The sequence below is a fragment of the Dryas octopetala genome, chromosome 6 (genome assembly GCF_963921425.1).
Source record: "Dryas octopetala chromosome 6, drDryOcto1.1, whole genome shotgun sequence".
Classification (NCBI taxonomy): domain Eukaryota; kingdom Viridiplantae; phylum Streptophyta; class Magnoliopsida; order Rosales; family Rosaceae; genus Dryas; species Dryas octopetala.
Window position 1 is genome coordinate 13736331 of NC_141371.1, and position 22351 is coordinate 13758681.

The following is a 22351-nucleotide window of genomic DNA, read 5'->3' on the forward strand; positions in this document are numbered from 1 at the left end:
TTTCGATTTCGACACCCCTAAAAATCAAAATTTTCGGCAAAATTTCGCCGAAAATTTTCGAAATTTAAACCCTTGGATATGACATATGTCAAATTCAAGGGTTTTCTAAACTGTAATTAAAAAAAAAATATTTGTAGGACGTAGTTCATTGAAATATATTGGATACACACAACATTCCCTGGGTTAAAGATGCATGGGGCATAGCCCAAACAGAAATTCAGAGACATTCCAAAAGTTAGGTGATTGTGTTATGTATACCTAATCGATCTACTAAGGATTCCACCAAATTTACAATGACAATAACTAATAGAGCTTTCGTATACGAAAAATTATTGTGTGTAACAATAAGACCATATGGTTTATTGCAGGTAAGAAGGTTCTAAGGTATTTGCAAAAAATAAAGGATTACATGTTGGTTTTTCGGAGAGTACAAGATTTAGATTTGGTTGGATATTCTGATTCTGATTTTGCAGGATGTGTGGACAGTTTGAGATCAACTACAGGGTATGTTTTTATGTTTGGAGGGGCTGCCATTTCATGGAAAAGTGTAAAGCAAACCTTAACCACTACTTCGACCATGTAGGCAGAATATGTTGCATTATATGAAGTAGCCATTCATACTATATGGTTGAAAAATTTCATGTTAGATGTAAGGATGATTAAATCAGTGTCAAACCCCATCAAGATATACTGTGACAACAGTGGGGCTGTCAGTTTCTCAAAGAATAACAAGAAGACTTCCAAGTCAAAACACATTGGAACCAAATACTTGATGGTTAGAGAAAATGTCAAGGCTGGTGAATTGCAAATTGAGCATGTTAACACACAAGATCAACTGGTAGATTCTTTTACTAAGCCTTTAGCAGTTAATGTTTTCAAACAACATGTGGCTCATTTGGGAGTTCTTGAGAGTTTGGATGCAGCAATTCAATGGGAGTTTTAGGAATAGTGGGAGCTATTCACAATTCATATTAATTGTTTTAATTTTTCAGTAATTGAATTTCATTTTCAGATATGTTAAATTGAATGAGATCTATCATAATTTTAATTTGTTCATTCAATTATAACAATTTTCGTTTTAGACTTCAGTTTTTAGTTTTATATGTATACATTCATTAAAGGTATCTGCATGAATGCCTATTTATTTATTTTGATAATGTCTTACAGATCAATATAGACAGTGGCATCTGTACACTGATTAATCAAGCATAAAGATATCTTGCTATTAAGTTTACAGATATTTTGTATATAGGAAAACAAAATTTTCAGAAGGACCAAGTTTACAAGTGCAGAGGTTATGTGCACTATGATGAAGTTTTGTAAACTATATTTTCACTTAGTGTCTTGATGACTTTTGTAAGATGTATTTTTTAAACATCAATGATTGTAAGTGGTTTTAGCATTTAATAGCTTTGTTAGTTGTTACTGCTTATAGTCTGATGTATAATGATGCATTTTGACAAACGTTGGCCTAAGTCTAGTTTGACTAATCAAAGTCCAGCACACCTGTAGATTGCTTGCAGTGTTGAGTAATGTTACTGATAAGGAACAATGATTGTCCAAGTGGGAGAATGTAAGACTTCAGTGGACATTCCTTGTCCTTGTAGGAATCAGTATGTGATCAATGCTGCTTAGTCCATAAGCAATTGGACCATTAGGAAAACTCAACTACTCATTCACCTATTTGGTTTACTAATGTGGATGAAACTAGTAGACTTAGATATCTTAAGTAATAACACAATATGCAAGACAAGTCTACAGAAAAATCAGATGTAGAGTCCAATGAGGATATGAATTCGGCACACCTTGATTGGGGGGGGGGGGGGCTAGGATTCTACTTGACTCTATAAAAGCAATGGTCCCTGGTCACACAGAGCATCGATACCTATTACTTCTGCCCCATTGAGAGAGAGGTTGTTTTACTGCTGTGATTGGAAGGCTGCTGCTCTTACAATTCCGCAAAAGATCATGGCTTCACCTGGTAAGTGATATGCATATTGTATTCGTGTATTTGGTTATGTTGCAGTCCTCAATGATTATCTATATTACTTGTGTTTTGTGTATACTATGGATGTAAAGGTTTTACAACACCTAGTAAGGGGGGGACATAATGAGCCTTACCCCACAAGTGAGGCACTCAACCGGATGACCAACAAAGCAAATCCTATACAATAATCAAAATAATTAATCAAATCCTATACAATAATCAAATCCTAATTTACTAATACATTAACCAAAATCAAGTCCTAATTAAATCATCATCCCTAATTTAATTTAATCATATAAAATAATCAAATCCCTAAATTTAAAATTTGAGAATTAAAAAGAAAGGAACAAAAAAGAGAGGACTAAACGCTACCTAGGAGCTTGAAGTTGAGTTGTAGAGATTTTCAATTTTCACCAAAAACTTGGAGAACTTATATTTGGATTGGAAGATGTACGTGGTCCGGGACAGTGGAGAGAAGACCTGGCGAAAACTGAAGGGCACAGAGGAGAGAGAGAGCTGAAGAGTGAAGAGGACTAATGTTTGTTTCGGATACTAGTGATTAGTGAAGAATTTGGGGTGGGCTTAAATGTGAAAGTAACCTAGTAAAAAAAAAAAAAAATCCACATGGGCTACAGCCCAGCTGGTAGCCCACAACGTGAACTCGTCACTATAAATAATCAACATACACACCTTGGCAGACTACATGATAGAGAGAACATGTTTAGTAACAAAGCAATGCAATTACTCCGGCCCTTTGGCTGCAAATCAGATTGCAACTAAACAAACCAATATTAAGTAATTAACAAGTTAGGTCACCGCCATCTACATCAAGAATTCGTCATTAATTAGGACAATGAGAGATACCTCAAGTGTAATTAAACAAATCAAACAAAGTCAGACAAAAAAAGAATCAAATATAGGGAAACAATAGTTTTGATAAGCACATTCAAGGTCTCTTATTTGTCAAGTACTTATAACTAATCTATTCCTTGTTTTTTGGACCAATAACCAACTTCTCTTTTCGCAGTGCCCCACTTGTGAAGTAATAGATTTCAATCAATGTTCACAAGTTGGAGAAACAATAAATATAAACTATGTTATTAAGAGTATATGATCGATGGGGATGTGGGGGACGTGTACAAATTGTCCAAAATAAATTGTTATTAAGAAAACAATGTTGTGTTTGAATTTAGGGATACATGTTTGTCAATATCTATTCATTGGCTCATGGGTTTTTTTTAGTGACAAAAAAACAAAGGGTGCGTGGTTGCCATGCGATATTCTGTCTCAGATTCGTGCTTCAGGGTAGTAAGACAAACTTGAGCTTGTGCTCTCCACACAATGACACAAGCATAGATGGACTTTGATTTTAAGAAATTAAAAAAAAAAATATATATATATATATATATGGGACAACCTTCATACTAATTTTATGTCTGTGTCATCCTGTATTAATATCATAAAAATCATAGGTGGACTTTGATAAAAAGTTTTACAGTTGATGGGTGCAGGTTATGCTATGTGAATGTATACCCGTTGCTTTCTCGTATTTTAACAAGTAGATAAATTAATATCATGTGACAGTATATCAGTTATATAGAATAATTTCTCTGTGAGTGCAGTAGGTTCTCCCAAATCCCATTAGACCTAGGTGATTAGGTTTGAGACACTATTAGTGTTAGATCAAAATTATTAGAGGGTTTATACTTTATAGTGTTTATATTGATCATTTGCTCAACAAGTACTATTAGCTTCTTTTTATTGTACGTGGATGAAATGAAAATTTGGCTGTTTAAACCCTCTGAACTCTACAATAATTGGCTGTTTAAACCCTCTTATTACAGACCCTAGATTCTGTATAGCTGACTTCATTCCTTGGACGTGGACCCCATGGTCTCAGAACCGAACCTTGGATCTCAACCCCAACCCTGGGATCAAATTTACTTAATTCGGTTAGTTAAAGAAGAAAATCTACAAATCTCAAGACTATAAATCAAAGCATCATTTGAAATTCCTGGTAACTACGTACCTCTTCCAAATTCCACATCCAACACCAGAGGAATTAGTTTTTTATTTCTCCAAGATTCCAAATGCAACACCTACAGGGATTAGTTTTTTATTTCCTTCCCTTATGTCGTCTCAGGGTTTACTTGTTAAATTAATAAATGCCCAGTTAGGACTTCTGTATAGTATGCGTATCTATATATAGATATGCATACTATACAGAGGTCCTAACTAGAAACTCTTACTCAGTTAGCAACTAGCTAGCAAGCCAAATAAGGGTCTACAAACCTCAAACTAATTAATCACATAGATCATTATAGCATTATCTCCTCCTTTTACCATTAGATTGGTCTTAGAGGAATACTCCATAAGCCCTGACCAGAATAACCACATGAATAGATCAGGCAATGAATCTGCAGAGTCATATCAATTCTTTCTTTCTTCTCAACAACAAGCCGACCAACTCGATCAATCGTCGCCTTTTAGCAGCGGATACCCCACCGTGGTTAAAAAGCTTAACCACAATGCCAGCGAGCGCGACCGTCGCAAAAAGATCAACAACTTATATTCAACTCTTCGTTCACTGCTTCCAGCAGCAGATCAAATGGTACTCATCAATTACTTAGCTAATTTCTTGTAAATTGTAATGTTATAATTTACTTTTGCCTGCAAATCGAACTTTTGATCTATCTTAATCCCGACTCATTTCTCTACCCGCCTGAACGAACCTTGTCATTTTTGTTACATTGTAATTAATGTTTTGATTTTGTTACTTATAGTTGTGAAATTTGTGTGCATGTACAGAAAAAACTAAGCAACCCGACCGCCATTGCACATGCCGTTAAGTACATACCAGAGCTACAGCAGCAAGTGAAGGGACTAATTCAGAAAAAGGAAGAGCTTATGGCAAGGGTTTGTAGGCTGCAGGGAGATTTAATGTGCAACGAGAAGCAGAGGAAAAGCACAGCTTGGAGCTCTTTATCAGCTTCTACTGTTGCAGTGACTTGGCTGAATGACACAGAAGTTATGCTGCAGATTTCTTCATATGTTGTACACAAGAGTCCATTGTCACAAATCTTGGTTGATTTAGAGCAGGATGGGCTTGTACTATTAAATGCCTCTTCCTTTGAGTCCTCTGAAGGCAGGCTCTTCTATAGTCTACATCTTCAAGTCCAGGTGCTTATTTCTATCTTTCCAACAATTTTGTTAATTGTTTTTAATATCAATCAATAAATAGCATCCATGAAATTTGAATCCAAGACCTCTTCTAACAGACCAAATGGTCGTTAATTGGAGAACAATTTTATTAGTAAATTGTAGTTTTTTAGGATATTTTGGTTCACTTTGATCAGCTAGGAAAATAAAGAGGATAATTGTAATACTTTCTTGGTTAAGAACTTAGGAAGAATTGCATTTGGTTCTAATACAAATTTTTGTTAATTTGTTGGGATTGCAGGTAGAAAGAAGTTGCAGAATGGAGTCCAACTTTCTAAACGAGAAGCATTTCCTGCCATTGTATGAGAAGAGATCAGAAGGGTGTTTTCCTTGTTAAAGGAAAATTAAACAATCATTTCATATTTTTTACCCATCAACAGTTGAGGTAGCTAAAGTTCACACAAGGGTCAACATTTGGTCCCGTGACCTGAGGTCTGGTTGCCAACTCATCTAGCCTTTTTTTTATTGGTCTGATAGCATTTAAGTTCTTATGTACAGCCTTTTTACACTTCTTTATGATAAATTATACCAAAATATTGTATAGCTATATGAGAAATCAAAGTTGAGGCCTTTTGTATAAACAAAAAAAATTAATAATAAAATATTGTTGGACAAAAATTTACCACCCAAACAATCTTTTACTAATATCTTGAACAAATTTTCTGATCGATAAATAAAAACTAATTGAACAAAAAAAGGAAGAGCAAAAAAGAGAGAGAGAGAGGACATTGAAAGAGATAAAAGAGTGAGAGAGATGACAAGAAAAATTAGTAAAAAAAACGTTAGATGTTACTTTGTTATAATAAGCCTTATTTTAAAGAAAAGACCCATTTATAACAAAAAAGATTGGGTTGCTTTATTTTAAAAAGAGAGGCTTATTTATTTGAAGGAGGAGGAGTCGAAATATGGGCTTAAAAACAAGAAAACAAATGAAGATTGAGTCCACATAAGAAAACAAATAAAGAAGACTTTTTATTTCTTAGTGGGCTTAAAAACTAGTGGACCAAAATGAGGCCCTATACTTGCCAGGGCCCTAGGCGGTCGCGTAGCCCGCCTGCCCTCCGGGCTTGGCCGGTGAGAAATGGTATTTACATTTTCCTTTTATATATTTTCCTCCAACTTTCTCTTTTATTATTTTTATTCTGCAGTGCAATCTTATGATCGAAACTATTCATTTTTTAGATAACCCTTTAAAGCTCATCTATGCAAAAAATACACAAAATCAGAAATCATTTGGTCATGCAATTGTTATTAAATAAACAGACGATGAATCAAACTATTATCAAAACTGTCTATTTATTTAATAACAGTTACATGACCACATGATTTTCGATTTGGTTGATTTTTCGTAGAGATGATCTTTAAAGGGTGATCTAAGAAATGAACGGTTCTGGGGATCATGAGATTATACTGCAAAATGAGAATAATAAAGAAGAAGGTTGGCGGAGAAAGTAGATACCATTCCCCTATCTATATTATTACTAGGGTCCTAAATTCATAGCCTCCAAGTGTGGTCGAGTTTTCTAATCACCCCCAACATTTCTTTTTCCCTTTGGCATTTTTTTTTTTTCCAATTTATTCATGATCTTGGATTGACTAAAATGCCCATGACTTTGATGTCGTTTGTTAGTATTATTTACAATATACACAAAATTGAGATAAAATACAAGTTTGGACATAAGATTGAGATAGATAATATATAGTTTGGATACTTAATTGAGACAATGACCAAAGTACTAAAATTGAAAAAAAAAAAAAAAAAAACCCTTAAAATTATAAGTAATAGATATTCTGAATTTTATTTAGGTGTGGACGAGCAAACATTCGAACTTTTTGCCGAGCGCTCGGTAGTCCATTTTTTTTATAACAGCCGAGCACTGCAACAAGTGCTCGGCACCGCTTCTGCGGCCAATTTTTGAGGGTATTTCTCCGACGGTTCACACCATACCCTCCTATGGTGTAGAATGGGACTTGTGAAGGCTGTATATTAAGTTTTAACTCCGAGAGAAGAAGAAAATGACACTGTCGAGCGCTCGGCGACGCTACCGAGGGCTCGGGGTTGGGTGCGAACGTGCGAAAGCCCGCACCTGAATGGGTCTGTTGATATTCTTATCTAACTTTTGGCTGTATATAGACCTTCTTAAAAGGAAAAAAGAAAAAAACTTAAATCGGTGTCTCGACTAGGCAAGCTTGAAATTAGAAAAAAGATTTTTGTTACAAATTGTCCCTCAACTTTCACCCAAATACCAATTTCGTCCTTAAAGTGCATTTTCACTCAGGGCCCATTTGGTTCATGTAATTGATTTCCTCCTATGCATTTTCCAGGGGGTAGGGAATGTAAGATTTCCATTCCCGTGTTTGGTAATGCTGGGAAAGTAAACTAGGAATTACCTTTTTAGTTATTTTCATTCTCATGTTTGGTTTTTGCAGGAATAGAAAATAAAAATTGTTCAGGTTTCCAATTATACTTTCATCTATTATATATATATAATGTAAAGAGTTTGTTTAATTTGGATAAAATTGGTATTATCAAATATTAAAAGGACTATAACTGTCTAGAAAAATTGTAATAAATGATTTCTCAAGGGGAGGGAAAACAAAAACTCAAGCTGAGATGAGGGATTCATTTTCCTCCCTTTGGGTGCATCAAATTCTCATTGGCCAGGAAACCATTTCTCATGCATGCACTTACCAAACATGGGAATGAAATTGCATCATATCTCTCTTGATTTTCCCTCATTCCCAAGTAAACTGCTCAATTAATATTCAGTAAAATCCACTAAAAACTCAATAAAATCCCTAGAATAATTAATGATAATTATCCTAAATTCCCGCTATTTTCCACAAATCCATCCAACGACAGGTGTCAAATTTGGGTGTAAACACTAATAATTAAAGGCAATTGAAATCATTGCTTACCAATTTTTGATGTAAAAAAAAAAAAACAACTTCGATGGAGATTATGTATAGTCGAATAGGTCGAGATTATAGTTAAATATGTCAATGTTTTTGAAAAATATTGAAATTAAATAGGTCAAAAAAGTAATAATTTTTATTTTGCAGTTAAAGTAGTTTAGGCTTCAGTTAAAAAATCCCAAAATATGAAAAAGAAAAAAAAGGGTGTCGTGCCTGAAAATCATATTTTCCATTAGCGCGTTGAAAATTGAATTCAAGTTGTATATATGTTATTAATAGCTAACGCGTTGAAAATTGAAGTCAAGTTGTATGTTATAAAAGCGTGTGGTGCTTCTCCAATAGCGATGATCCACATCTTTTCATATAGTTGGGCAGAAACACAAGTTAATATTCTCTTGTCAGATTGTGAGTTCGAACCACACATTCAGGTAAGAATAAACATAATAAAAAATCATGGATGAATACAAGATTTCCAAAGTGGGATGGACTAAGCTTAGCTTATAAAAAACTCGACGATACGAGTAAATTTTATTAATAAAAAAAAAGATACACCTAATAAAGGAGGGACATAATGAGCCTTACTCCACAAGTGAGGCACTCCACCAGGTGACCAACAAAGCAAATCCTATACAATAATCAAAATAATTAATCAAATCCTAATTTACTAATACATTAATCAAAATCAAGTCCTAATTAAATCATCAAATCCCTAATTTAATCATATAAAATAATCAAATCCATAAATTTAAAATTTGAGAATTAAAAAAAAAAAAAGGAACAAAAAAGAGAGGACTAAACACTACCTAGGAGCTTGAAGTTGAGTTGTAGAGATTTTCAATTTTCACCAAAAACTTGGAGAACTCATACTTGGATTGGAAGATGTACGTGGTCCTGGACAGTAGAGAGAAGACGTGTCGAAAACTGAAGGGGACAAAGGAGAGAGAGAGCTGAAGAGTGAAGAGGACTAATGTTTGTTTCGGATACTAGTGATTATTGAAGAATTTGGGGTGGGCTTAAGTGTGAAAGTAACCTAGTAAAAAAAAAAATTCCACATGGGCTACAGCCCAGCTGGTAGCCCACAATATGGACTCGTCACTATAAATAATCAACATTCACACCTTGGCAACTACATGATAAAGAGAACATTTTTAGTAACAAAGCAAGGCAATTACTGCGGCCCTTTGGCTGCAAATCAGATTGCAATTAAACAAACCAATATTAAGTTATTAACAAGTTAGGTCACCGCCATCTACATCAAGAATTCGTCATTAATTAGGACAATGAGAGATACCTCAAGTGTAATTAAACGAATCAAACAAAGTCCGACAAAAAAAGAATCAAATATAGGGAAACAATAGTTTTGATAAGCACATTCAAGGGCTCTTATTTGTCAAGTACTTATAACTAATCTATTCCATTGTTTTTTGGACCAATAACCAACTTCTCCTTTCGCAGTGCCCCAGTTGTGAAGTAATAGATTTCAATCAATGTTCACAAGTTGGAGAAACAATAAATATAAACTAAGAGTATATGATCGATGGGGATGTGGGGGACGTGTACAAATTGTCCAAAATAAAAGAAAACAATGTTGTGTTTGAATTTAGGGATACATGTTTGTCAATATCTAATTCATTGGCTCATGGGTTTTTTTTAGTGACAAAAAAACAAAGGGTGCGTGGTTGCTGTTGATGCAAATTTCCGTAAGAGAGATGCAACAACTTAGAGATAGTGACCTGGCTGATCCGAAGTCTTGCTGGATGATGATGTGGATGTTGATTGAGATCTTCCTGTAGACAAACACAAGATCAAAGGAGATGGACCGGTGTGGTACCAGCCAAACACGCTCCGATGATGAAGTCAGTGATGTGTGTTTGATGGTGTTTGAATGGAAGTGAGGAAGAACAGGTGATGAACTTGGGAGAATGGGAAGAACAAGGCAAATGTTCTGGGTTTATTCTCAGCAAGTCCAAGTGTGTTTTTGGTAAGCCAAAAATTTGTGCAAGTATTTGTCTTGTGATGGCTGGATGGATGGGATCCTGGCTTTGTGCATATAAGTTGGTTTATATAGACAAGGGAAGGTGTGGAGAGTAAGTTACCTGCATGTGATTGAGTGGCTGAGAGAGATCCACGCGTTCGGTCATGACTAGTAGCATGCACAGCTACTCACCTCCTTTGCATTCAATGCTGCATTGAATGCAAGAATGGAAGATCAGGTGGAATGCCCCAATAGTCATGGCTGTGAGCTGGAATGTCTTATCTGTCAGAGAGTCACGTCAGGTGCACTTGAGTATGGCGGTTCGTCCCAACGTGATCTTCTTTAGGATGGCGGTGGGAGGCCGAGCCGATCCGAACACATGTCCTCATGTGTAGACGTGAAACCCATGTGTGATCGGATCGGATTTAGACAAGTCGGCCAAGCCGATCAGGTAGGTAGTACAGTGATCCTCTTAAATGAAATCCGGCCGCAACTAGGATTTGAGATGATGATCACCAAAGCCGAGCCGATCCGAACTGGGAATGGAATGGACTGAGTTGACGTGGTGACGTGGAGATCCACGTCTGATCGTGATCGGTCATTGGTCCGGGCCGAGCCGAACCAATGGTTTGAGATGATCAGGTGGTGACAAGATTGTCGAAGCACGTCTGATCGTGATCGGTCATTGGGCCGGGCCGAGCCGAACCAATGGTTTGAGATGATCAGGTGGTAACAAGATTGTCGAAGCACGTCTGATCGTGATCGGTCATTGGGCCGGGCCGAGCCGAACCAATGGTTGAGATGATCAGGTGGTGACAAGATTGTCGAAGCACGTCTGATCGTGATCGGTCATTGGTCCGGGCCGAGCCGAACCAATGGTTGAGATGATCAGGTGGTGACAAGATTGTCGAAGCACGTCTGATCGTGATCGGTCATTGGGCCGGGCCGAGCCGAACCAATGGTTGAGATGATCAGGTGGTGACAAGATTGTCGAAGCACGTCTGATCGTGATCAGTCATTGGTCCGGGCCGAGCCGAACCAATGGTTGAGATGATCAGGTGGTGACAAGATTGTCGAAGCACGTCTGACCGTGATCGGTCATTGGGCCGGGCCGAGCCGAACCAATGGTTGAGATGATCAGGTGGTGACAAGATTGTCGAAGCACGTCTGATCGTGATCAGTCATTGGTCCGGGCCGAGCCGAACCAATGGTTGAGATGATCAGGTGGTGACAAGATTGTCGAAGCACGTCTGACCGTGATCGGTCATTGGGCCGGGCCGAGCCGAACCAATGGTTTGAGATGATCAGGTGGTGACAAGATTGTCGAAGTACGTCTGATCGTGATCGGTCATTGGTCCGGGCCGAGCCGAACCAATGGTTGAGATGATCAGGTGGTGACAAGATTGTCGAAGCACGTCTGACCGTGATCGGTCATTGGGCCGGGCCGAGCCGAACCAATGGTTTGAGATGATCAGGTGGTGACAAGATTGTCGAAGTACGTCTGATCGTGATCGGTCATTGGTCCGGGCCGAGCCGAACCAATGGTTGAGATGATCAGGTGGTGACAAGATTGTCGAAGCACGTCTGATCGTGATCGGTCATTGGTCCGGGCCGAGCCGAACCAATGGTTGAGATGATCAGGTGGTGACAAGATTGTCGAAGCACGTCTGATCGTGATCGGTCATTGGGCCGAGCCGAGCCGAACCAATGGGTTGAGATGTGACTGGAGAAAGATGATCTCCAGATCCGAGCCGAACTGATGGTGTCCGAAAAAGATGATCTATCGAATTCCTGGTGGATCCCAATGTCGGTTCGGATCGGACATGGGTAACCCGGAGGTAAGAGCTGCTCTCAGATGTACATGTTGTTGGCATTTGCTGAGCTAAGATGATGACACAGATGGCTGGGTCTGACCAAGTTGACTGGTGGGCCACGTGTTGGTCTGTGTTTGGCCATTGAATCCATGTGGATTTATCCACAAACAGGAGTCCCCCAACTTCCGGTCCGAGCAGACTTGTGATGGATTGGAAGTTGAAAAAAAGTGATGACCTGTAGGAAGTGACATTCGGCCTGACTTGGCCATTATGATAAAATGCAATGATAATTCCCAACTTGTTTTCGGATCAGCCTGATGTGCATGATGAAAATAAGTAAAAACTATAAATCCTTGATGATCTCAGATGGGTTTGATGTGTCCATTGAGATATTAGGAATTTTGTTTTTTGAGAAAAATATTCAAACTTACTTTCAGATCGGCTCGGTATGCACGATGAAAGTTTGAGTTTGAGGGTATATTTTTCTTTTTGGAAATATCCTGTCGAACGTTAGGACTGTAGAAAGTCACTTCGGCTCGGCCAGGGATTTTTATAGACCTTTGAGTCTTTTCCTGTTGGGCGCCGGGACTGTGGCCAGTCGCTCCGGCTTGGACCAGGTGTTTTTAGAGACCTTTGAGTCTTTTCCTGTTGGGCGCCGGGACTGTGGCCAGTCGCTCCGGCTTGGACCAGGTGTTTTTAGAGACCTTTGAGTCTTTTCCTGTTGGGCGCCGGGACTGTGGCCAGTCGCTCCGGCTTGGACCAGGTGTTTTTATAGACCTGATGAGTCTTTTCCTGTTGGGCGCCGGGACTGTGGCCAGTCGCTCCGGCTTGGACCAGGTGTTTTTAGAGACCTTTGAGTCTTTTCCTGTTGGGCGCCGGGACTGTGGCCAGTCGCTCCGGCTTGGACCAGGTGTTTTTATAGACCTGATGAGTCTTTTCCTGTTGGGCGCCGGGACTGTGGCCAGTCGCTCCGGCTTGGACCAGGTGTTTTTATAGACCTGATGAGTCTTTTCCTGTTGGGCGCCGGGACTGTGGCCAGTCGCTCCGGCTTGGACCAGGTGTTTTTATAGACCTGATGAGTCTTTTCCTGTTGGGCGCCGGGACTGTGGCCAGTCGCTCCGGCTTGGACCAGGTATTTTTAGCTTCAAAATCTGAGAATCAAAGTGGATCTAGATGTGTTCATCTATATTTGTCGAAAGAAGATCAGATCGGACAGTCCCCGATCTTGATCAAGTCAGAGGAAATGTTTAGAACACCATTGTAGAACCAGGCGAACACTTCAGTATTTGTGCGTAGGTATGCAAGTGCGTTTGAGCGCTGAGCTGAGCTGATTTAAGTTTTGAGCCGATCCGAACAGGTTGGTCCGATTTCTCTTCGAAAATCGGGACCTCTTCCCAATCCCTAACAGGGAGAGGCCGAGCCGATATGGCCGAGCCGATCTGGGATAACCAAGAAAAGATGAACGCTCAATTCTTAGAAGATCCTCAGATCGGGTCGGATCGGATGTGGGGGATCCGTCGGGATGATCCGACCCGAGCCAGAAGCGAAGTCGAAGGTCTGAGCCCTCAACCAATATGAGCATCCCTGGTTTCAATAGCGTTGGTGGTCTTCCTTGGGTCAGTGATCTTCACCCTTGGGGCTCCGGTCAGGAATTGATTAATCTTGCCAGCTCGGGCGAGGGTCTCTATTGCGTCGCGGAGAGAATAGCATTTGTTCGTGACGTGACCATGGTTGGAATGGTACTTACAATAGATATCTTCCTTGATTTTGTCCTGAGGTGGACCTCGAATCTCCTTAGGGACCGGGAGCTGATCCTTGATTTTGGAAAGGATATCCTCCAAGCTTGTGTTCAACGGGGTGAACTCAAGGTACTGAACGTAACGTGGCTCCCCGCCTAGGAGTTGGCGTGACTCCGCAGTTTTGGTCTTCTTCCCCTGAGACATGAGATTAGGGTATGAGGTCTCTCCCTCCTTCCGCTTGGGAGTTGACTGGTTAGTTTTCAGTGCTTCCACTCGAGCATTCCACTCTTCAGCTCGAGCCCATTTGGTGGCCTCAGCGGAAAGCTCGTCGTAGGTGGATGGAGGGTTCCTCATCAGATGGGAGCGAAGTCCCCCGGCGAGCAGACCTTGCATAAGAGCATTCTTAGCCGATCTGTCGTCGCAATCGTCACACTTCGTATACTCGATGTTGAAGCGGATCAGATAGGTCTTAAGGCTCTCCCCTTCCTGCTGTTTGATGAGCGACATATCGTTCAAGTTGTAGAGTCGTTCGGATACAACCCGATATCTCGCCAGGAAGGCCCTTCGGAGGTCGGAGAAGAAGTCGATGGAGTTGGGCTGGAGGGTTCGGAACCAACCCCGAGCCGATCCCTTCAAGGTTGAAGGGAAGATTCGGCACTTAGTAGCTTCAGATGCCTGACGGGCCTCCATGGCGTATCTGAAGCTGTCAAGATGGTCGTAGGGATCCTTGGTCCCATCGTACTGATCCATCTTGGGGGGCTTGGTGTCGCGGGAGACCTCAGCATCCATGATTCTGCTGGTGTACGGGAGAGGGAGTTCCTCTCCGTGGTCGGCTCTACCGGTGTACCCCCTGGAGACCTCGACCTGGCCGAGCCGATCGTGGACGCTCCGGATTTGGTTTTGTACCAGGGTCCGGACCAAATTTTCCACGTCGGGAGTGGTCGGCTCGGCCGGAGTCTTTCCCGAGCGTTCGGTTCGGTCACCGAGTCTCTCACTCACCGGCTGGCGCGTGATCCTCTCGCTCACCAGACGTCGGTCGGACATGACCCTGGTTGGGCCGAGCCGATCCCGTATAGGTTGTCTGCCGGTCTGGGTGCCGGAAGAGGAAGGTTCGGGCTCTTCCTCTGGGATTACGTTCGGCTGCGGACCAAGTCTACTCCTGGTTGGAGTTCTTTGTTCGGCTGATCCGGTCCGTATTGGGTTTCCAAGTGGAGTCCCCAGTCTGGTTCGGATCGGCGATCTCGGTTCCTCGCTCAGATCATCATGGTAATTTCCAGGAGGTGAAGTAGAGTCTCTGACATAGGCCTGGCGTTTTTGTTGGATGATCTGCCGAGCATTTAAGAACTCGAGCTGATCAATCAGGGGCATACTCTCGAAGCCAGGGAATGAGCAATCGATGTTCCGTCGGCAAGGGTGATTGTCGATGTCAGCCTGAGTGACTTGTGGGGGACGAGCTGGAGAAAGAACCTCGGGATCAGCTCGGGTCATTCTCGTGTTATTGCCGATCCGAACACTCATCCCTTGCTGAGCTCGGAGGCGTTGCAGTTCGGCGGTCTGTTCTGCCTGTTTGGTCAAAAGCTCATTGTTCTGCCTAAGAAGTTCGTTCTCAGCAGCAAGTTGTTCTTGATTTACCCTTCTCAAGAGCCTATTGGTAGCTCTGAGATCGGCTGGGTCATTGCTGATCCCAGCTCTTCCAGAGGGATTGGCCCTTCTCGTCTTTTCAGGTGTCTCAGGCTGATGTTGTTCATCATTCTGGGATCCTCCTGAGGAAGAGCTACTGTCGCGAAAGATGGTAGTCATGATGACTTGTGTGAAGGAAGAGCTTAGCACTTGTGGTGATGAACACAACGGCTGAAGTCGATCTTCCCACAGACGGCGCCAATCTGTTGATGCAAATTTCCGTAAGAGAGATGCAACAACTTAGAGATAGTGACCTGGCTGATCCGAAGTCTTGCTGGATGATGATGTGGATGTTGATTGAGATCTTCCTGTAGACAAACACAAGATCAAAGGAGATGGACCGGTGTGGTACCAGCCAAACACGCTCCGATGATGAAGTCAGTGATGTGTGTTTGATGGTGTTTGAATGGAAGTGAGGAAGAACAGGTGATGAACTTGGGAGAATGGGAAGAACAAGGCAAATGTTCTGGGTTTATTCTCAGCAAGTCCAAGTGTGTTTTTGGTAAGCCAAAAATTTGTGCAAGTATTTGTCTTGTGATGGCTGGATGGATGGGATCCTGGCTTTGTGCATATAAGTTGGTTTATATAGACAAGGGAAGGTGTGGAGAGTAAGTTACCTGCATGTGATTGAGTGGCTGAGAGAGATCCACGCGTTCGGTCATGACTAGTAGCATGCACAGCTACTCACCTCCTTTGCATTCAATGCTGCATTGAATGCAAGAATGGAAGATCAGGTGGAATGCCCCAATAGTCATGGCTGTGAGCTGGAATGTCTTATCTGTCAGAGAGTCACGTCAGGTGCACTTGAGTATGGCGGTTCGTCCCAACGTGATCTTCTTTAGGATGGCGGTGGGAGGCCGAGCCGATCCGAACACATGTCCTCATGTGTAGACGTGAAACCCATGTGTGATCGGATCGGATTTAGACAAGTCGGCCAAGCCGATCAGGTAGGTAGTACAGTGATCCTCTTAAATGAAATCCGGCCGCAACTAGGATTTGAGATGATGATCACCAAAGCCGAGCCGATCCGAACTGGGAATGGAATGGACTGAGTTGACGTGGTGACGTGGAGATCCACGTCTGATCGTGATCGGTCATTGGTCCGGGCCGAGCCGAACCAATGGTTTGAGATGATCAGGTGGTGACAAGATTGTCGAAGCACGTCTGATCGTGATCGGTCATTGGGCCGGGCCGAGCCGAACCAATGGTTTGAGATGATCAGGTGGTAACAAGATTGTCGAAGCACGTCTGATCGTGATCGGTCATTGGGCCGGGCCGAGCCGAACCAATGGTTGAGATGATCAGGTGGTGACAAGATTGTCGAAGCACGTCTGATCGTGATCGGTCATTGGTCCGGGCCGAGCCGAACCAATGGTTGAGATGATCAGGTGGTGACAAGATTGTCGAAGCACGTCTGATCGTGATCGGTCATTGGGCCGGGCCGAGCCGAACCAATGGTTGAGATGATCAGGTGGTGACAAGATTGTCGAAGCACGTCTGATCGTGATCAGTCATTGGTCCGGGCCGAGCCGAACCAATGGTTGAGATGATCAGGTGGTGACAAGATTGTCGAAGCACGTCTGACCGTGATCGGTCATTGGGCCGGGCCGAGCCGAACCAATGGTTGAGATGATCAGGTGGTGACAAGATTGTCGAAGCACGTCTGATCGTGATCAGTCATTGGTCCGGGCCGAGCCGAACCAATGGTTGAGATGATCAGGTGGTGACAAGATTGTCGAAGCACGTCTGACCGTGATCGGTCATTGGGCCGGGCCGAGCCGAACCAATGGTTTGAGATGATCAGGTGGTGACAAGATTGTCGAAGTACGTCTGATCGTGATCGGTCATTGGTCCGGGCCGAGCCGAACCAATGGTTGAGATGATCAGGTGGTGACAAGATTGTCGAAGCACGTCTGACCGTGATCGGTCATTGGGCCGGGCCGAGCCGAACCAATGGTTTGAGATGATCAGGTGGTGACAAGATTGTCGAAGTACGTCTGATCGTGATCGGTCATTGGTCCGGGCCGAGCCGAACCAATGGTTGAGATGATCAGGTGGTGACAAGATTGTCGAAGCACGTCTGATCGTGATCGGTCATTGGTCCGGGCCGAGCCGAACCAATGGTTGAGATGATCAGGTGGTGACAAGATTGTCGAAGCACGTCTGATCGTGATCGGTCATTGGGCCGAGCCGAGCCGAACCAATGGGTTGAGATGTGACTGGAGAAAGATGATCTCCAGATCCGAGCCGAACTGATGGTGTCCGAAAAAGATGATCTATCGAATTCCTGGTGGATCCCAATGTCGGTTCGGATCGGACATGGGTAACCCGGAGGTAAGAGCTGCTCTCAGATGTACATGTTGTTGGCATTTGCTGAGCTAAGATGATGACACAGATGGCTGGGTCTGACCAAGTTGACTGGTGGGCCACGTGTTGGTCTGTGTTTGGCCATTGAATCCATGTGGATTTATCCACAAACAGTTGCCATGCGATATTCTGTCTCAGACTCGTGCTTCAGGGTAGTAAGACATACCTGAGCTTGTGCTCTCCACACAATGACACAAGCATAGATGGACTTTGATTTGATGAAATTAAAAAAAAAAATATATATATATATATGGGACAACCTTCATAGTAATTTTATGTTTGTTTTGTCCTGTATTAATATCAAAAAATCATAGGTGGACTTTGATATAAAGTTTTACAGTTGATGGATGCAGGTTATACCACGTGAATATATACCCGTTGCCTTCTCGTATTTTAATAAGTGGATAGATTAATATCATGCGACAGTATATCAGTTATACAGAATAATTTCTCTGTGAATGAAGTAGGTTCTCCCAAATCCCATTAGACCTAGGTGATTAGGTTTGAGGCACTATTAGTGTTAGATCAAAATTATTAGTGGGTTTATACTTTATAGTTTATATTGATCATTTGCTCAACAAGTATTATCAGCTTCTTTTTATTGTACGTGGATGAAATGAAAATTTGGTTGTTTAAACCCTCTGAACTCTACAATAATTGCCTTGAGATTGTTAATCTCAACAACACCCACCCCAGTCAGATACAATTAGCTGGAGTAGAGAGCTGGATTATCGGATCAAACTAAATTATATTAAGTCACATCCTAGTTATAGTTTTCCTTTTGACGTATTGATTTATAGTTTTCCTTTTAACGTATTGATTCGTTGAATGCCATTTACGTCTCAGAGACGAAACTTCCTTTCTTGATTATTTTACATTAAATTAATTACTCTAGGATATATGACAAGCATTTTGTTTAACCTCTACTATACCTATTATTTAAATTTAACAATAATGCCACATTTGTAAGTTATGATATTAAAAATTTTTTTTTTTTCTCTCTCTCTCTCTCTCTCTCTCGATCCACACTGCTCCACATCGGAGCTTCTTGCTTTGGCCTTCCTCCGATGAACGACGACCACCGGTGTGCTCCCTACACCGGTGCCAACTCAACCCACCCCTCCCCGTTGCCGGCAGGCCGCCACTTGCAGCAAATTGATGCGAGAAAGGGGAGTGATGCCGCCGGCTTCCTCGCCGGATTTTGGCCAACTCCAACCTCCGATCACCTTAGTTTTTAGTGGGTTTTTCTCCTCTCCTTATGGGCTTCATTTCCCCTATACATTTGTTAGTTTAATTTTAAGTATTTGAGAAATTGAAATTTGGGGTTTAGGAACCCATTTTGGATTACCTATAATTTTAGCTTTAGAGAGTGATTTTGAGTGAAACAAATATTGAAATTACGAACTGAAACTGTAAACTGAAACTGCAAAATGAACTGAAACTGCGATTTTTTGAGTTTGTTAATTGCGTCAGACAACTGAAACTACGATTTTATAAAAGTGTTCTCCATAATTGAAACTGCAAGTGAAACTGAAACTGCAGTGAAAACTTGAAACTCTGTATGTGTGTTTCAACCTAATCAAACCCTCTACCGTGTGTGTGGTGTGGATAAGTTGAAAATTAAATTTGTGGTTGTTAGTGGGTTGATGTTACCCTAAAATTAAATTTGTGAGCTTGAGTACTTTTGGTTGGGTTGTGAGTACTTTAAAGTTAATGGAAGGTGAGCTGTAAGTAAATTATTTGGTTTGGGTGGTTTTGGCTAAATTAAAATTTTGTCAGTACCTTATAATTAACGGATTCATGAGGAACTAGATAATCAAGAGCTATCTCAACTAGGATATTGAAACTTGAAGGACCTTTGGCACCCCAATTCCCATTTTAAACTTGAAGGAAAAATGGATAAACACGACACATGCAACATGAAAATTAACAGGTCAGAGTTTGGGTTTGTATATTTGGACACGATAAGTTAAAGGGTTGGGTTTGGATTTAGCCTAATTAATTTCACACGATATGAACACGTTATAACACGACATGTTTCCAGGTCTAACCCAAACCTTAGATTCCAACTTCCCAAGCCCCAAGCTCAAAGCCAAACCTAAGGGTAGGTAAATGAGACAACCGCTTCCGGCTTCAAATTTTGAGGCCCCTAAATTTTATAGGCTTCTTATATATTTATATATTAGGGATTAATGTTATTTTGCTCCCTAGACTATTACACATGTTTCAGTTTGCTCCCCAGACTTCTAATTTAGAAAATTAAGGACCCCGACTTTTTCAATTTTGCCAATTGAGGTTATTCTGTCAATTTACACATTTTTCATCCAAAACTCCGTTTATGGAGGGATGATCAACCAAAATTTAGCGGGAAATGAAGGAGGAAAAAATAATGCATGAGGAAAAAATGGTAAGATCTAAATGGAAGGGACCATTTTGCCCTCAAAGATTTGGATGAAAAATGTGTAAATTGACGGAAAAACCTCAATTGGCAAAATTGTAAAAAGTCAGAGTCCTTAATTTTTCAAATTAGAAGTCTGGGGAGCAAACTGATATAACTGTAATAGTCTGAGAAACAAAATTGTATTAATCCCTATATACTATATTAGACCCAAGTAATGTAGGTGAAGAGCCAAGGGGCTCATTTCTATAGTTTGCCTCGTAGCCCATGGTCTCAGAACCGAACCTTGGATCTCAACCCCAACCCTGGGATCAAATTTACTTAATACGGTTAGTTAAAGAAGAAAATCTACAAATCTCAAGACTATAAATCAAAGCATCATTTGAAATTCCTGGTAACTACGTACCTCATCCAAATTCCACATCCAACACCAGAGGAATTAGTTTTTTATTTTCTCCAAGATTCCAAATGCACCTACAGGAATTAGTTTTTTTGTTTCCTTCCCTTATGGCTCAGGGTTTACTTGTTAAATTAATAAATGCCTAGTTAGGACCTCTGTATAGTATGCGTATCTATATATACAGAGCTCCTAACTAGAAACTCTTACTCAATTAGCAACTAGCTAGCAAGCCAAATAAGGGTCTACAAACCTCAAACTAATTAATCACATAGATCATTATAGCATTATCTCCTCCTTTTACCATTAGATTGGTCTTAGAGGAATACTCCATAAGCCCTGACCAGAATAACCACATGAATAGATCAGGCAATGAATCTGCAGAGTCATATCAATTCTTTCTTTCTTCTCAACAACAAGCCGACCAACTCGATCAATCGTCGCCTTTTAGCAGCGGATACCCCACCGTGGTTAAAAAGCTTAACCACAATGCCAGCGAGCGCGACCGTCGCAAAAAGATCAACAACTTATATTCAACTCTTCGTTCACTGCTTCCAGCAGCAGATCAAATGGTACTCATCAATTACTTAGCTAATTTTCTTGTAAATTGTAATGTTATAATTTACTTTTGCCTGCAAATCGAACTTTTAATCTATCTTAATCCTGACTCATTTCTCTACCCTCCTGAACAAACCAACCTTGTCGATCATTTTTGTTACATTGTAATTAATGTTTTGATTTTGTTACTTATAGTTGTGAAATTTGTGTGCATGTACAGAAAAAACTAAGCAACCCGACCGCCATTGCACGTGCCGTTAAGTACATACCAGAGCTACAGCAGCAAGTGAAGGGACTGATTCAGAAAAAGGAAGAGCTTATGGCAAGGGTTTGTAGGCTGCAGGGAGATTTAATGTGCAACGAGAAGCAGAGGAAAAGCACTGCTTGGAGCTCTTTATCAGCTTCTACTGTTGCAGTGACTTGGCTGAATGACACAGAAGTTATGCTGCAGATATCTTCATATGTTGTACACAAGAGTCCATTGTCACAAATCTTGGTTGATTTAGAGCGGGATGGGCTTGTACTATTAAATGCTTCTTCCTTTGAGTCCTTTGAAGGCAGGCTCTTCTATAGTCTACATCTACAAGTCCAGGTGCTTATTTATATCTTTCCAACAATTTTGTTAACTGTTTTTTTAATATTAATCAATAAATATCATCCATGAAATCTGAATTCAAGACCCCTTCTAACAGACCAAATGGCCGTTAATTGGAGAACAATTTTATTAGTAAATTGTATTTTTTTAGGATATTTTGGTTCACTTTGATCAGCTAGGAAAATAAAGAGGATAAAGGAACAAATAGAATAACAGATAATTATAATACTTTCTTGGTTAAGAACTTAAGAAAAATTGCTTATTGTTCTAATACAAATTTTTGTTAATTTGTTGGGATTAAAGGTATAAAGAAGTTGCAGAATGGGATTACAGGTATGAGAAGAGATCAGAAGTTGCATATTGTCCAACTTTCTGAACGACAAGCATGTCCTACCATTGTATGAGAAGAGATCAGAAGGCCGAGTGTTTTCCTTGTTAAAGAAAAATTAAACAACCATTTCATATTTTTTTCCCCATTAACAAGTTGAGGTAGCTAAAGTTCACACAAGGGTCAACATTTGGTCCGTTGACCTATGACCTGTTTGCCGCTAGGGGTGGGCAAAATAACCGTGAACCGGCCACACTGGACCAAATCGAGTGCAAAAAAACTGGCCAAACCCCGTTGACTAGTTTTGGTCAACACCGGAGACAACACCGAACCACACCGGTCCAATCCGGTTCTGGTTTACGCACCATAGTAACCAAC

At 41.0% G+C, this 22351-nt stretch overlaps 1 protein-coding gene and 1 pseudogene across 2 annotated transcripts; both read left to right on the forward strand.

Annotated features, from left to right (window-relative positions):
- Positions 1–4254: 4254 nt before the first annotated feature.
- On the forward strand, positions 4255–5791 carry LOC147282603 (transcription factor ORG2-like). Its single transcript, XM_086249020.1, has 3 exons — positions 4255–4598; positions 4796–5167; positions 5448–5791. The coding sequence occupies exons 1-3, from the start codon at positions 4383–4385 to the stop codon at positions 5541–5543; spliced, it is 684 nt and encodes a 227-aa protein (XP_086105146.1). The 5' UTR covers positions 4255–4382; the 3' UTR covers positions 5544–5791.
- A 14930-nt stretch (positions 5792–20721) lies between these two features.
- Positions 20722–22021, forward strand: LOC147282604 (transcription factor ORG2 pseudogene; annotated as a pseudogene). The gene is made up of 3 exons (XR_015122922.1): positions 20722–21064; positions 21271–21671; positions 21949–22021. The product of XR_015122922.1 is annotated as a transcription factor ORG2 pseudogene (transcript).
- Positions 22022–22351: the final 330 nt, after the last annotated feature.